Source organism: Cornus florida, unplaced genomic scaffold, assembly GCF_030987335.1.
Source record: "Cornus florida cultivar Cherokee Brave unplaced genomic scaffold, ASM3098733v1 CherokeeBrave_3.0.0_Hap2_Chr09, whole genome shotgun sequence".
NCBI classification, from domain to species: Eukaryota; Viridiplantae; Streptophyta; class Magnoliopsida; order Cornales; family Cornaceae; genus Cornus; species Cornus florida.
In genome coordinates, this window is record NW_026775579.1 from 90,095,447 (window position 1) to 90,110,493 (window position 15,047).

Below are 15,047 nucleotides of genomic sequence, written 5' to 3' on the forward strand. Positions count from 1 at the left end.
GTGAAGATGAAATTTGAAGGTCTTTATAGATTCAAAAAACGGAAACGATGACTTCTAATTGGTTAAAGTCTTGTCACGCGGATAGATACCACCTCTGAAATGTTTGAATGTTAGCCTTTGGATTAAAATATTATCAACGGTTGTGGAGGCTTGTTTGGTATGACGCGGATCGCTTGTGGCCTGAGAAATGAAGGCTTTGTGGGAAGTGAAGTGGGTGTGCTTTCCATTTGATTTTGTAAGGGTATAATTTGAGTTAGAGTTAACAGATTTTTATGAAATTTGAAACGTTTTGTAGATTATGAGCTAAGCTATGCAAAGAATATTTGCATGCTTTAAATGGTTTAGGTATGTGAGAGAATTTCACTCCCAAAGTTACATATGTTTTGACATTTGTTTTGTGTGATGCTTTGGATAGTTGAGAAAATTTTATAGGTACACATAGTTTAATTATTGGATAATTTTTAGAGATAGATTTATACAAATGATCCTTCATATTAGAATCAAATCAAATTAATATTACCTCTAACTAAATCAATCGAAATAGTATAATGATAATTGGTTTTAATGTAGTAAGCTTAACTGAAAAATGAAACCTACATTCAACTCTTGATTTGGTATTTGTAAAATAAGGGTACAATGTACATGTATACATTGGTTGTTTTCATATTGCTTTTATTTTATACATTGGTTGTTTTCATATTGCTTTTATTTTTTAGACATTTAAATTGGAAATCGAACCAAATTCCAATCTCAACTTGTTATTGATTATGTTTTTTTTTAAAAAAAAAATTTAGTAAAAATTATTAAAGGTGATGTTGTCCTCGTCATCATCCTTACCTTATTCCAATATATATATATATATGAGGTCGTTGACACGATTTTTTCGGTATCTATTTCTTACTATTGCATGTCATCACACATTCACACCTATCATGTTTAACTTTTTTTATTCATTTCTAATAACTTCATCATGTGTTAATTTTGATCTTCAATCCGTCTCTTACCCTTTATGAAAATTAAACTTGAAAATTAAACGTCCTAATGTCACTGGTGCATTTATAAGTCTCCAATATATGTGCCTAAACCATCTAAGTCTACTCTTTATTATTTTCTAATTGATGGGTACCGTACCTAATTTTTCTCCTATGCTTCCATTTCTAACTCTATCTCTTCTTGACACTCCAACAATCCATCTTAGCATTTTTATTTCCGCCATGTGCAGTGCAGGGCCAGCCCTAGCGCAAGGCGACCAAGACAATCGCCCAGGGCCTCAAATTTGGAAGTGCCTTAAATTTAGGATCATAGCCTAAATATAGTAGTATATGTCTCACATTCAAGCCATAATTTTCATAATTAAAAGATAATACATACTTATATATCATGTAAATTTATGGCAATAAATAACTTTCAAAAAAAAAATATGGTAATGAATACATGTATTTATAATATCAATTTATATATGTTATACAATAATTTGTAATGGCAACATTAATTTGTGTCTATCCCCTCCCATCAAAAGAAAAAAAAAAATTATATTTAAACTCTGATTTATTTTATTATTATATTAATTTTGGGCTCATGTGCGTGTATGGCAGGCTCCATTAAGCCCAAGTCCAAACAACCAAATTTTTAATTCATTGGTGCAATCAACCGTCACATTTTTCAAAAGAACATTGTAAGATTTCCTAAAATGAGACATGGTTTCTCATATTGATGAGATAGAATTATTATGAGAGGTATAAGTCTTAAGAGAAACTTTACTAAGAGGAACAAAAAAGGCAATTGAATTATTTGATTTTATAAAAAGGTTGAGTTATTATTTTTCAAATGCTTGAATTGCATATATAATATTATTGAATATCTCAATTACAGTTGCAGATGCTTAAAAAAGTTTTTCAAATTTTACCCATGTTCGATGGTCATAAGAGAGATTGAATGGAGTTATTATAATATTTATTAAAAAAATATAGGGTAAAGTACATTGACACCCCCCGAGGTTTGGGGAAAGGACAAGCAGAGGAAAGTTAGCATGTTTTTGGACAATGACACCCCTTCAAGTTTGAAAAATGGACAAAGAGACCCTGAAGATGGTGAATTGACCTTATTACCCTTTCAAATAAAATTAACATTTTAATTGACTTAAATACCCTTTGATTAAACCCAAACCCGAAACCAAACCCGAACCCGAACCCACCTGCGTATATTATACAGTTCACCAGAGGATAGAGAAGGGAGATCAGATGGATGGTGGTTGTGGCCGCGGTGGTGGGTGTAGAGAGAGGGGGAAGAGAGGGGCGGCCATAGTTAAAGAGATGAGGTGAAGAGGAGAGAGAGGAAGAAGCATCGGCAATGACTGTGACAGTGGCGGCGGCGGCGGCGATGACTGTGACAGTGGCGGCGAAACCCAGAAGCATCGGCGAAACCCTGAAATTGCTGGCGAGGACCAAGCTCCGATGACGATGCGGCCACGGACTGAATAGTGTGGCGAAGTTTAGAAACCGAGCAACAAGAGATCGACGAGCAAAAACAATCCAGCGAGGACCAAGCTCCGATGACGACAAGGTTCAGATAAGCACAGTCCGGCGACCGTCACCTGCAAGGCCGAGGAGGCTGAAGTGGGCATCGCTTCTGCCGTCCGTTTTGAGTCCAATTAGAGCCCTTTTCCGTGCGAAGGTGAGAATTGGGGATGGTGATGTGCACAGATGAGGGGGTGATATATGTGTGTATGTGTGTGTGTGTGTATGAGAGAGGGGAAGAGGGTGGTGGTGGCGGCGGCACCGATCCCATCCTCAAATCTTCCCTGCAGGCTCAAACATCAACTCTCTACCGCTGTTAAGAATGAAAGACGCCGGCGTGGGGAACGTCTCTGTCAATCCCGGTCAAACCCGGCTTGTCCAAGGCCGAGTTCGCCGCCTGAACCGAGGCTGAGCTCCGGCGAGGTCGAGGAGGTGGCAGTGGCAGAGCTCCTTTTTGGCGTCTTCTTTAGTGGGTGGTGATTATGGAGGTTGGGGGTTGGTGGAAATTGGGGGCAGTGGTGACTGGTTGTTGGTGTGTGTGTGTGTGTGTGTGTATGTGTGTATATATATATATAAGTATATATGAAAAGGGTATTTTGGCCATTTAAGTTTTAAATATTTTACAATTAAAATTAATAAAATAGTGAAGGGTAAAATGGACTTTTCACTTGATTTAAGGCTCTGTTTGGAGGGCAAATTTCACAAGGGGGTGTGTTTGTCCAAAAACAAGCCAACTTTCATCTGTCTGTCCTTTCCTCAAACCTCAGGGGGTCTCTTTGTACTTTACCCTAAAATATATGTTGGAAAAACTTAATTGGAGCACTTTAATTAATAATTTTGCAGCTCAAAATGCAAGACGATCACATTTACTTTGCTATGAAGTTGAATTTTGATTTTTGTGATTAAGTTGTGTTGAATATTTCTTTTAAATTTTTTTGATGTAAACTGGATCGTGCTCTTTATAAATCATCAAGGAGTTTTGTTTTGTGTGTTTTTAACATTAATATATTTTATGTGTTTATCGTTTCATTTTAATGAAAATTTCGCACACTTATAAATGTTTTGCACGTGTGAAACCTTATAAATGACCTCACATTTGAATGTTCCCAATGAGATTTAAGCTCGAGCTTTAGGGCCAAAGCTCGAGCTTTTTGTCTATTTTTCTTCACAGAGCACTAGGATGCAATGCTCGACCACGAAAGGGTTGTGCTCGAGCTTTGAAGTTTAAATTTCATCAAACTTCCCAGTTGACTCAAAAGGCCCCAGAACATCTCTTTAAGCATCGGGAACACTATTCCAAGCATCAAAACCATGAATTTGTCCATATCTTCTGGCAACGACCTACAAATAGCAAACAAAAAAAATGAACATAAGAACCGAAATAAAATCATTACTAAGGCATTAACATATGAACGTTTAAGGGCTCGAATATGAAATATTCAGCGCTTATCAAAAATCACCAAATTATATTTCTTGGTACCTTATTATACATTTTTTTCTAAATTAAGAAAGAAAAAAAATCATGTGTAGATCTTTTTACTTACTCCTACATTATTTAATTAACTGTCTAAGAAACTAGATAGTTTTCATTGTTGATCTCCCCGGTATAAATCCGAATTGATTTTTGTTTCTCATAATTTCATTGTATGAATTTTAAATTTTATTCCTTTATAGTCGCTACAATTTTATATATTCCTTTTATTTTTATAAATTAGTATTGTCATACTTTTTTATTTTTTATCTTAACAACAAAGCAACAGAAACTAAAGAGTAACATAACAGTCTCCCTTAATGGCTACAAACGACAATGAATGCTACATTGACCAATCCAAATCACAATATTTACAATTCAAAGCCCATTTACTCAAATGGTGGACAACATGATTGATGTGTTAGAATTTATACTACTCACAATAGTACGAATCATTTGCAGGATAAAGCTATTCAGAAGGTGTGAATCTCAGGGATTATGATAGTTTATCAAGTTTTCAATTAATACTATTTTAATTTAGGAGAATGATTTGTTTGTTGTGTTGTGTGATTCAATAACATAAACAAACTTAAACTAATTAAAATGTTGAGATCAAAGGGAGAAAATCTTATGGATTGACTTCACCACGAACCTCATACTATAATCAAATTTTTGACATTGAGATTTCAACACTTATGTATAACATAAAATTAAACTCAATAACATTCGTTTAATTCAATTTAAAGAAAGATAATTTATGAATTTCAGTTAATGATAACCTATTTTCGGTTGATACAAATGATCTACCTACCTACTTCTAACGAATGTTGTAATATAATTTATCTTCCCTAGGGATAGACTATGAAAACATTTATTCACAAAAAACGTTTGAACACCATTGCATGATCTCTATTCTTATTGTCTGAGAAGCCCTTAGCCAATCTCATACAATAAGAATAGGTTGAATATAGTTTAAGAATAATTAAATCTACGATAAGGCATTAATTTCTCAAAAACTAATTTATTTCATTAAAATCCCAATTGCTTAGAACATCTAAGTCAATTGTTCAAAATCATGCAATCAAAATACATAAACAGTTAAAATCCCAAAATATTGAACAATCAAACCATAATAATCGGATTCGTATTACATCAATGCCCTAAGAGAGGATTTAGCTACTCATGACGATGGAAGATATCTTATGTGTTGTTGTAAACTTCATCATCGTGGATTGCACTTCTCTTATGAGGATCTTCACTTTCAGTGCTTCAGAGAAAACCAGAAACCCTAAAAGCAGCTACTAGATCTTAGACTAAAACAAGAGAGAAGAAGGAGAGCAAAAGGGTTTTTTTTTTCTGTGGCCTTGTGCATTATTTTATAGAAACAACTGAATTCTATCAAGGATTGGATGGGCTTTAGGTCTTCTGGGGTCATTTAGGCCCGTCTGGGACTTATTAGGACTTAATTAAAATTAATCCTACAATTAAGAAGTCTGACTAAAGGGAAAAGGCTCGAGTAGAGAAACTTCTGCTCGAGCTTTTTAGCTGGTGCTCGAGCCTTTTGGGAAATGCTCGAGGAGGAATTCTATACTTAGTTATTTTTCTTCACTTTATTTCTGAAGCGTCTTTTTCATTAACACTTAGAATATTTTGAGACTTTTTCTTTAGGGTGCTCCATCTTGGCTTGAGTGCTCAAGCCTTTTGCATTATACTCGAGCCTTTTGGATGGTACTCGAGCATTTTGCATTCTGCTCTAGCTCTGGCAACATGGAACTTCCAAAATGTCTTTTCATCTTCCGAGGGAGTTTATGTTCGGGCCCTTTTGCAAAGGCTCGATCACCTTGGAATTATGCTCGAGCAAAAAAATCTCTGCTTGAGCCTTTTTGCCTTTCTTGCTTTATTGAACTTTGTGCTCGAGCTTTTGCACTTAAACTTCTTCAAAATAACCATTTTGCCTTCTAGTTTGTTTCATATGATTGGGGACAACTCCGTAAACTTCGATATCAGTCTTTAAGTTTCCAGAATTCCGATTTTATCATTTTCTTTGGGAAAGTACCTACAAAAGCAAATAAACTAAAATCAATCTAAAACTGGATAGAACTATCGCTTAAGGTTTTAACATACGCACGTTTAGGGGCTCGAATATGCAATATTCAGCGCTCATCAATGATTACATATTCTATAAGCCTAAAATAGTGAGAAGTTATAGGGGTGTCAATATTTAATATGACATGTTAATATGATTCGAATGTGACATGAGATAAATGGATTCGGGTTTGACTTAATTGTATTCGGGTCATAATTGTATCGACCCAAATTAACACGGTAAATAATCATGTCGTGTTTGTGTTTGACCTGCCAACTTATTTAACTAAATGTATTAAATAAACCTCTGTCGTGTTTGCGTTAGAAGTGACCTTTTTAACTAAACATGTGTTGTCGTGTTATTTCGTGTTGTGTTAAGTCTTTATCCATTTACTAAACGAGTTACACGTGTCGTGTCATATTAATCGTATAATAATTGTGTCGTGTTCGTATTGACCCCTTATATAACATGATACTCATGTCCTGACACGACGCGAACACAATCCGTTAATAAGAATTGACACCCTTATTAACTGAGTTGCAATCCCCTTCAACGATGACATCATGATTTCTCAATTGATCAAAACTTTGAACCATTCTCTGAAAGCCAAGCTTCTGCAACTTCGGCATTAGAAACATTAGAGAAGAAAAGAGAGGCAAATTTGATAGGGTTACCCTTATAATCTCTTAAAATCAAATCCCCTACAACTTCTTTTCTTATCTTATTAAAAGAAGCATTCACGTTCAATTTTACAAAACCTTCCCATGGAGGAAACCGATAGAGGGGATGAGGAGGATCGACTAACGAAGTAATAATATGTTGATTCGAGAATGAACTACCAAAACCCATTGAAATTCAAAAAAGCTTTATCCACAATCAACTGGGGATCCCATTTTGAAGCATTAAAGCACCATTCGTTTCTACCTTTCAGATGAATTACAAAATGCACGAACACAAGTTGATGTGCTCTGAAACTTTCTCTATACCTTAAAAATGAAAGTGAGCCAAATCTCAAAATGCATCCAAGAATTATAATTATAAGAACTTAAATCAAACCTGAATAGGCTAAACTTCCAAACCATCCTGGCTACAAGACAATAATAGAACATGCATACAAAGGATTCTCTTCCCAAATAACAAGTTTTACAAATTATGTCCTCTACAATTTTCAATCTTTTCATATTTAGTATCACCGAAAGTGTATTATGACTGCATTGCCATAGGAAAAAGGCCATTTAGAGTTTTATTTTTTATTTTTATTATTATTATTATTTTGGTATTGTTTATCGTTACAGTGTTTTTGCTACAATGCAAAAATATTAGGAAACATCAATTTGATATCAAATGCGAGATTATTCATCCAACAATAAAAATTACCAATTGTGTTTTAGTATTTTGTTTTGCTACAATACACCACCTATATCACAAAACACGAAACAAAAATATTTGCCAAACAAGCCATAAGACTATTCAATTTCAAGCAACCCATATTTCAATTCATTAGTTATAACATCATTTGGTAAATCTCATATAATATGTAATAGTTGTGCATAAACAGTTTACTACTTTAGCATAATCACGTAATATTAATCGATTGATATGATCAAAACTAAAAAAATAAGAAGTACAAACAAAGAACAAAAAATTATCGTATTGTTAAACTTTTCCAACTGACTCATTTTTTTGGACACAATTTATGAGGTCGCATTTGGTTTAATGTATGATTTTTTTTTTCCCGACAAATAATTTTCATAATATTCTCGATAAAAATATGAAATTTTCACATTTTGTTTTAAAAGAAGAGGAGATATTTGTACATTATATATATGTTGATCGATTTTAACATTTGGAACATATATATATATATATATATATATATATCTTAATTTATTTATTTACTTATTTTTTTAATCCTGACAAACTAGGGGGAGGGGGCACTCGAACATGAGCACACCTGCTCGGGAAGCTAGACGCTCTACCAACTAAGCCACTAAGTAATGCTTGAATCATATATCTTGAATTTAGAGATGGCAAAATGGTTCATGAGCAGGGGTGGAGCCAATTAAGGTCCAAAGGGGGCACCTCCCCCCTTGCCCTTGCTTCAACCTGCTATATATATATATATATATATATATTTGATAAGTATACATATGTATATATTTTTGCTATATACATATATTTATATGGTAATTTTAAATAATGCCCCCCTAAAATTTTCAAATTCCTCAAATTTCCTTTTGAAAAAAAGAAGAAGTTACATATATCCCCCTTCTTCAAGTATGCCATGTATTTTCCTTTTTTTAATTTTTGTTTCCTTTTTTTAAAATTTTTATTTTTTCACTTATGTATAATTATGTATTGTTCCATTTTTTTCCACTTATTTCTTTTTACTGATAACATTTGTGATTGTATTTAATTAAAATATTATTAATCAATATTTTCATTTTATATTTGTATGTATATATTTTTATAGTACTTATTTAGCATATTATTTTATAACTATTTTTTTTCTTGTTTGCCTTTTGATTTAAAAAAATGATATTTGTCGTATTTGTTGATTTTTTTTTTTTAAAGTATATTGTGCCCCCTTTGAAATAAAATCCTGACTCCGCCCCTGTTCATGAGCCACCAACCTACCCATATATGTCCACTTTAAAATGGATTTGTGTGAACCATTTTAAAATATTGATTAAAATGGGTGACTAATATTCAACCCATTTTTATAGAAGGTAACAGGATGAATAACCATATTCAACCTATATTTCACCCATTATATTTTACCTGCATGCATGTCTAGTTATAAATTTAAAGAATTTTTAAAATAAATTGAAGAATTTATGTTCTCGATACATATTTTTACAAGCTTTTATTCTTATAAAATAAAATATATATATAATGATGAAATTAGTAACAATTTTGTCCCTAAAATGGGCCTGTGGGTCATTACGGGTTTACCCAGTCCATTTTACCCAACCCATATTCAACATGTTAGGACCACAACTCGTATTATTTGAAATAGACAAGACTTGCATACTTATCGATGAGTATATCATCCCTATTAATAGTTGATGTGATCCAATTACAAATATATAAATAATTCGTAATTATAAAATTAAAAAACTGATAAATAAGAACAATAATTCGTTTTTTTGAAAAAATAAATCCAATGACCTTAATTATTTTAGACTAATTTATGTACTTGTGATTAGACCGACGACGCGGAGTAGGTAAGTCTTATCCCAAATGTAATTTGTATTCCTAAGTCATAATTCTAATGTACTCTTATCTGAAAGCACGTTCATAAAACTAGTTATTCTCTTATTGCCACTCAAGTTGGACCGTCTAGCCATACATCCGAACACTACATTATGTCAACCGACTCAGGCTTCAATTTTATAGTTATGGGTCAAACTACCAATTCAATTTCAAAGGGCCAAGTGAAGCTATTAGCTATCATGTCTATGTGTAATTATATAAAATATTTAGGGTCATAAGTGAAGTCGGTTATCATAAATAAAAACATTTCAAGTCCTGCCCAACAATAATGATATTCACAAACACTCTTTTTGCAACATATTACCACTGTATATACTTATACTGCGTCTCAAAACCCTAGCCGCGACCACATCGACCATTCGATCTTCTTCGGCTCAGGGTCAGAGTTTCTGATTATCATCTTCAACAATGGTGAGTTCTTCTACTTTTCCATGACACCCTGTTTCTCTCTCTATAAGCACACACGCATATGTATATGTTTATATCGTTTTCTCTAACTATTTTTCATTCTGGTAGGCCGATGTTGAGACCGATGTGGCGGCAGGAGTGCCGAAGAAGAGGACGTTCAAGAAGTTCAGCTTCAGGGGCGTTGATCTTGATGCTCTGCTCGACATGTCCACCGATGAGCTTGTCAAACTCTTCAGCGCTCGAGCTCGCAGAAGGTAACCTAATAATATAATCACATCGAATTCTTATTTACAAATGTGTGTGTATATATATATATATGTATATATATATCTACATCTAACACGAATGGCCATTGAAGTTAATTAGATCTAGGATTCTGGGCGCATACACACATATATCTGTGACAGGAATACACATTGTGTTCTGAGCATGAATTAGCTTTCGTTAATTTTTGTTGACACAATGATAGGTTCCAGAGAGGTCTGAAGAGAAAGCCAATGGCCTTGATCAAGAAGCTGCGCAAGGCGGTAAGTATTTTGAATGATTACTTTCATGGTCTTACGTTTGGATTTGATTTGTGATTAGTTCATGCTGGTTTAGGATAGACGTTGTGTTTTTAAATTTTGCGATTATGGCTTGATGTGTTTGTGTATTTTATGATTTGGGCTTGTTATTGATGGTTGTTACATGTAGCTGTTTTGCAGGAAGTTTTAGTCTGGACGTTCATTGTTAAATATTTGTTCATATCTGGGAGCATGAGAATATTGATAAGAATTATCGACATATACATAGTTTACCTGTGTTGATCGGAAAAGTTTGTATTATCAACATATACATAGTCTACCTGTGTTGATCGGAAAAAGTTTGTTATAGAATTTGGCGGTAATAACATTACATTAAAACAATGTATCAATGCTATTTAATTAGCCGCACACTAAAATGTTGCTTTTAGCACTGTTTTCTGAATCATAATTTAAGTGCTGAAAGTAGATTATTTACAATTAAAAAAGGATGGTCATAAGTACCTAAAGACTTCTTAAAAGTTCAGAAAATGTAGATTGTCAGGCTTCTGTAGATAAAACAAACATTAACAATTGATGCACTTTGCTTTTGTTCGGAAAATGAATGTCTTATCTTTTAGGCATTGTTTGATAACCCATTTTAGTGCTTAATTCTGAATAGATTAAGCACTTATTTAATTAAAGTTAGGATGATTATTTTGGAGTGATGATACAGACTCCGGAGATGTTTTTGCTTGTACTTTCTCTATTTTTTCTTCTGCTTTATGGTACTATAGGAAAGTTCTCCTTGTTTTTTACTTTTGTCTCCTGATAAAACATTGTTATTTTTTCTATATATGGATTAGATCTTTCAGCAGCTTTGCTCTTAATTGAAGCTAAAGATTCTCTTTTATTTTGAATGTAGAACTGAAGCTTATATTTATCATGAAATGGAAGTCTCTGGCATCTGTTAGTGTATCATTATTCTTCTATGCTAGGATGAATGCAGGGAATAATTATAAGAAACGAACTGCTTCTTCATTTATTTAGTGGTGAGGATTGTGTATGAGTGTTAAGGATAAACGCTAGCCCATGATGATATGAGATGCCTTTCACCAATATCTGAGAATGTACACTCAGTGAATTTGATGAGATGCACTATTGAAAGTTGACATGCCTATCATGTGGCTTATTTAGAAGGCTTTTGAGATTTACATATGATATTTTCTAATCAGTTGACTAGGATATACAATCTCAAACTGATATATTGTGGTTTTATATGTGCTCTTTGATTTGATTTGATTTCATTTCATGAACAGATGATGCATCAATTAACCATAATCATACTATTTCGCTTGTGTTAAAGTGATGTTATTAGCATTTTAAAACGGCAGGTGATATTTAAGACAGTTTTAAGATATTATAGAGTTGCAGCTCTAGCAGTGTGATTTTTTATTTTTGTATTTGTAAATATGAGAGTATTTTGAAAATTGATTTCTTAAAATTATGTTCAAATAATGCGTAGTTTTGGAGAACATTGTTTTGTAGTTGTCTGAGAAATGTTCTGTTCTCTGAATTTTTAGAAAATGCTTTTAGGGGATTGTACCAAACTGTCCAAACTGGTTTTTGAAAGGCTTGCATATCTGAAATCATTGTAGTTTTTGCAGTTTTTGCTGTCCAAACAGATGGTTGTGAACAATTTTGCAGTTTTTGCTGTTCATTTTGTATTTGCTGATGTGATTCACTGTGTTTTTGTTGCAAATGTGATCTAATACATGTAGTTTTTCATTCTCTGGCTGTGACAACTTAATTATTTTTTTGGCTAATCATATATTATCTTTGATGTTTAGAACATATGTAGTGATATTTTTTCCTTTTGGTTTTTCATAAAGAATTATGCATGTAATTTACAATCTGTTCTGGCTTTTATTATTATTGTTTGGACTGTGGAGCTCATCTTTTGGTTGGAGAGACTTTTGACTGTTGTAATTCGTAAAAGTTGATTCTTCTACTTTACCCTTTGAGATGCGTGCATTTGTTGCTGAAATTAAAAAAACTCAAAAAGCTGTCCGGTGTCTCACTATCTTATATGCCATGCCGTTCCTTTATTCATAATAACCAAACAACAATACTCCATAATAAGTAATAACCAAACAACAATACTCCCTCAAAATTTAACTATATCAACCCAAACAATTATCTATAAATTGTTGTTTGGTTATTACTTATTATGGAGTATTGTTGTTTGGTTATTATCCGTATATCTAAGAAGAAAAACTAAAAAACTAATAACAATAATAGGAAAGAAAGGGAACTATACTTGAAGTTGCTGTCATGGTTTTATATGTTTGTATTGTGGGATATAAAGTGTTTTCATTGTAAGGTGCAAGTGCTCCATATGGATTGCTCCCACCGATGAAACCCTAGAGAAGTACTGCATTTTGCATTGAAACTTGTCTGTGGAAAGTGAAAATATCTATTGTGGTTTTATTGTAGTTGTTTAATAGATTCTTAATAAGCAATCAATTGGAGCATCAGTCAGCCAACCATCTTGCAGATCCCATTGGGTTATATTACTTCTATCGTCCATTACAGTGGCTTAGAATTCTTTTGCAAGCATCTGTTTGGTTTTGATTTTTATGTTTGCTGCTTCTATCTCTACTTCTTTCAGTTTATACTTGTCCTGTAGTACCTTGTCTGACCTTCACTTTTCTTTTAAGATATTATGATATTGTTCCTAGAGTAATTCATGCTGAATAAATTTTGTGATGTTATGTTCAAGAAACGGGAGGCCCCTCCTGGCGAGAAGCCTGAACCTGTCAAAACTCACCTCCGCAATATGATCATAGTGCCTGAGATGATCGGAAGCATCATTGGGGTGTACAATGGCAAGACCTTCAATCAGGTTGAGATCAAGCCTGAAATGATTGGCCATTATCTTGCTGAGTTCTCGATTTCATACAAGCCAGTCAAGCATGGAAGACCTGGTATCGGTGCCACCCACTCATCGAGGTTCATTCCTCTTAAGTGAAAATTCTCCTTGCAGCTTAGATATATGGTGATCACATTTTACTTTGAGGGACATCTATGTTTATCAGATACTTGTTAATCACTTTTGCTTGATTAGTAATTTTGGCGTGTCATTGAATTTTTAATTTAGATTATGGAAGTTCAAGCACTTTTTTAGTTTGAAGATCTGGTGACCCCGGAAACAATAATACGATTTTGATAGTTTTGGTGATTACCTTGACCTTAAAATGTTCTATTTCTGAATATCGTGCAGTGCATTTTCTGGAGTCTTTTTGGGTTGTCTTTAGTGCACGTTTGATCTTTCATTCCCTCCTTTTGATCTCGAGTGCTTTTGTATAACATTCTAGTGTTTATAAATTCGATCGAGTGCCTTTTTGTTTTCCTCTATTATTATTCGTGCACATTTGGGCATCGTAGAATGATACATCATCGGTTATTAACTGTTGCCTTGAGCCACTCGGCAACACCATCTGATGGCTATGTTTGTTACGAGGCAGTACTTTTATAAAAATAGCATTGTTGGCATACTGACTTCTGCAATTTTGTTGAAAGTAACGACTTTGTGCTTTCTATAGACTTTGAAATGCTGATTTTTCATCGAGATTTAGTTCCTGTTTTATTCAACATATTTTTCAGATTTTGTCTCGTGTAGTCCCAATGGGAAGAGAACTTAGAAACAGTCAATGTAACTTGCTCAGAATTTTTATGTACATGTTAGGACTCCGTGTGGATGGGTTCGAATCCCATCGTCCTGCTGTAAATATAGGGGCACCTTAAGCTTCTATGGCCGTCTTTTCCAATCTTGGCGGCATTTTAGATTCTAGCCCAATCTTTGTTGGAACCAAACTAAGATTAGAGCTTGAATGAAAGGACTAAGGGCTAGTTTGGTATGGAGGAATGAAATAAGGTAGGCATGGAATGAATCAGAGAAGGGAATGTGATGAGAATGGAATGATCATTTTTATTCTCTTGTTTGGTTTTGCATGACTTAAAAAGGAAAACTAATCTATTTATATGTAAACAAAATAAATAAATATATATATGCGTAAATATATATGGAAATTGAGGAGGGAATATTAAGAAAAAGTTGGCTTTTATTGGATCTCGCTGAGAAAAGTGTGTTAGCAATAAGTAAAGTCGTAGTGTTAGCAATAAGTAAAGTCGTAATTTTTTTAGAGGGGAATGAAATGCCTATTTTTTTTGTTGAAAAGTGGAATGATTTTGATGGAATGATTATTTTTAAAAAATAGTGAAGAATAGACATTTCATTTTTAAAATTACTTTCCAAACAAAATAATGGAATTAAAAACATTCCATTTCACTTTATTTCATTTCTTTCTCACCCACCAAACTAGCCCTAAAGGTTGTAAATAGTACAAAGCACACAAGGATGCACTAATGCACGTGGTTTGACATAAGACTGAAATCTTAAACGTAATTGATCTATGTATATTCGAGTCTAATCATGAGAGAACCAATTTAATGGGAAAAAATACCGAGTACATCAATGTTTGATCGTCATTGTGTAGTGACGATATATATTGGTTGATATTTAAATCTTAGTTCTTCTGAACATTTATTTTTTATCTGTATTCATTTCATATTTTTACTGTCATTATGTTCATGAGCCCCCAAATTAGACTAATTTCTTGTTTGGTCAATGGCTTTTCTTCTAAATGAGTGGTCTTTGAAAGGTCTCTTTCTACTATTCTACCATCCGCAGCATGTTTACTCAAGTGGTATTTCAAATATTTCGCTTG

The 15,047-nt window shown here is 33.5% G+C and overlaps 1 protein-coding gene across 1 annotated transcript; it reads left to right on the top strand.

The window, feature by feature from the left end:
* Nucleotides 1-9,608: 9,608 nt before the first annotated feature.
* On the top strand, nucleotides 9,609-13,530 carry LOC132275054 (small ribosomal subunit protein uS19x). Its single transcript, XM_059776428.1, has 4 exons — nucleotides 9,609-9,760; nucleotides 9,866-10,011; nucleotides 10,227-10,284; nucleotides 13,040-13,530. The coding sequence occupies exons 1-4, from the start codon at nucleotides 9,758-9,760 to the stop codon at nucleotides 13,286-13,288; spliced, it is 456 nt and encodes a 151-aa protein (XP_059632411.1). The 5' UTR covers nucleotides 9,609-9,757; the 3' UTR covers nucleotides 13,289-13,530.
* The last annotated feature ends 1,517 nt before the right edge of the window (nucleotides 13,531-15,047 follow it).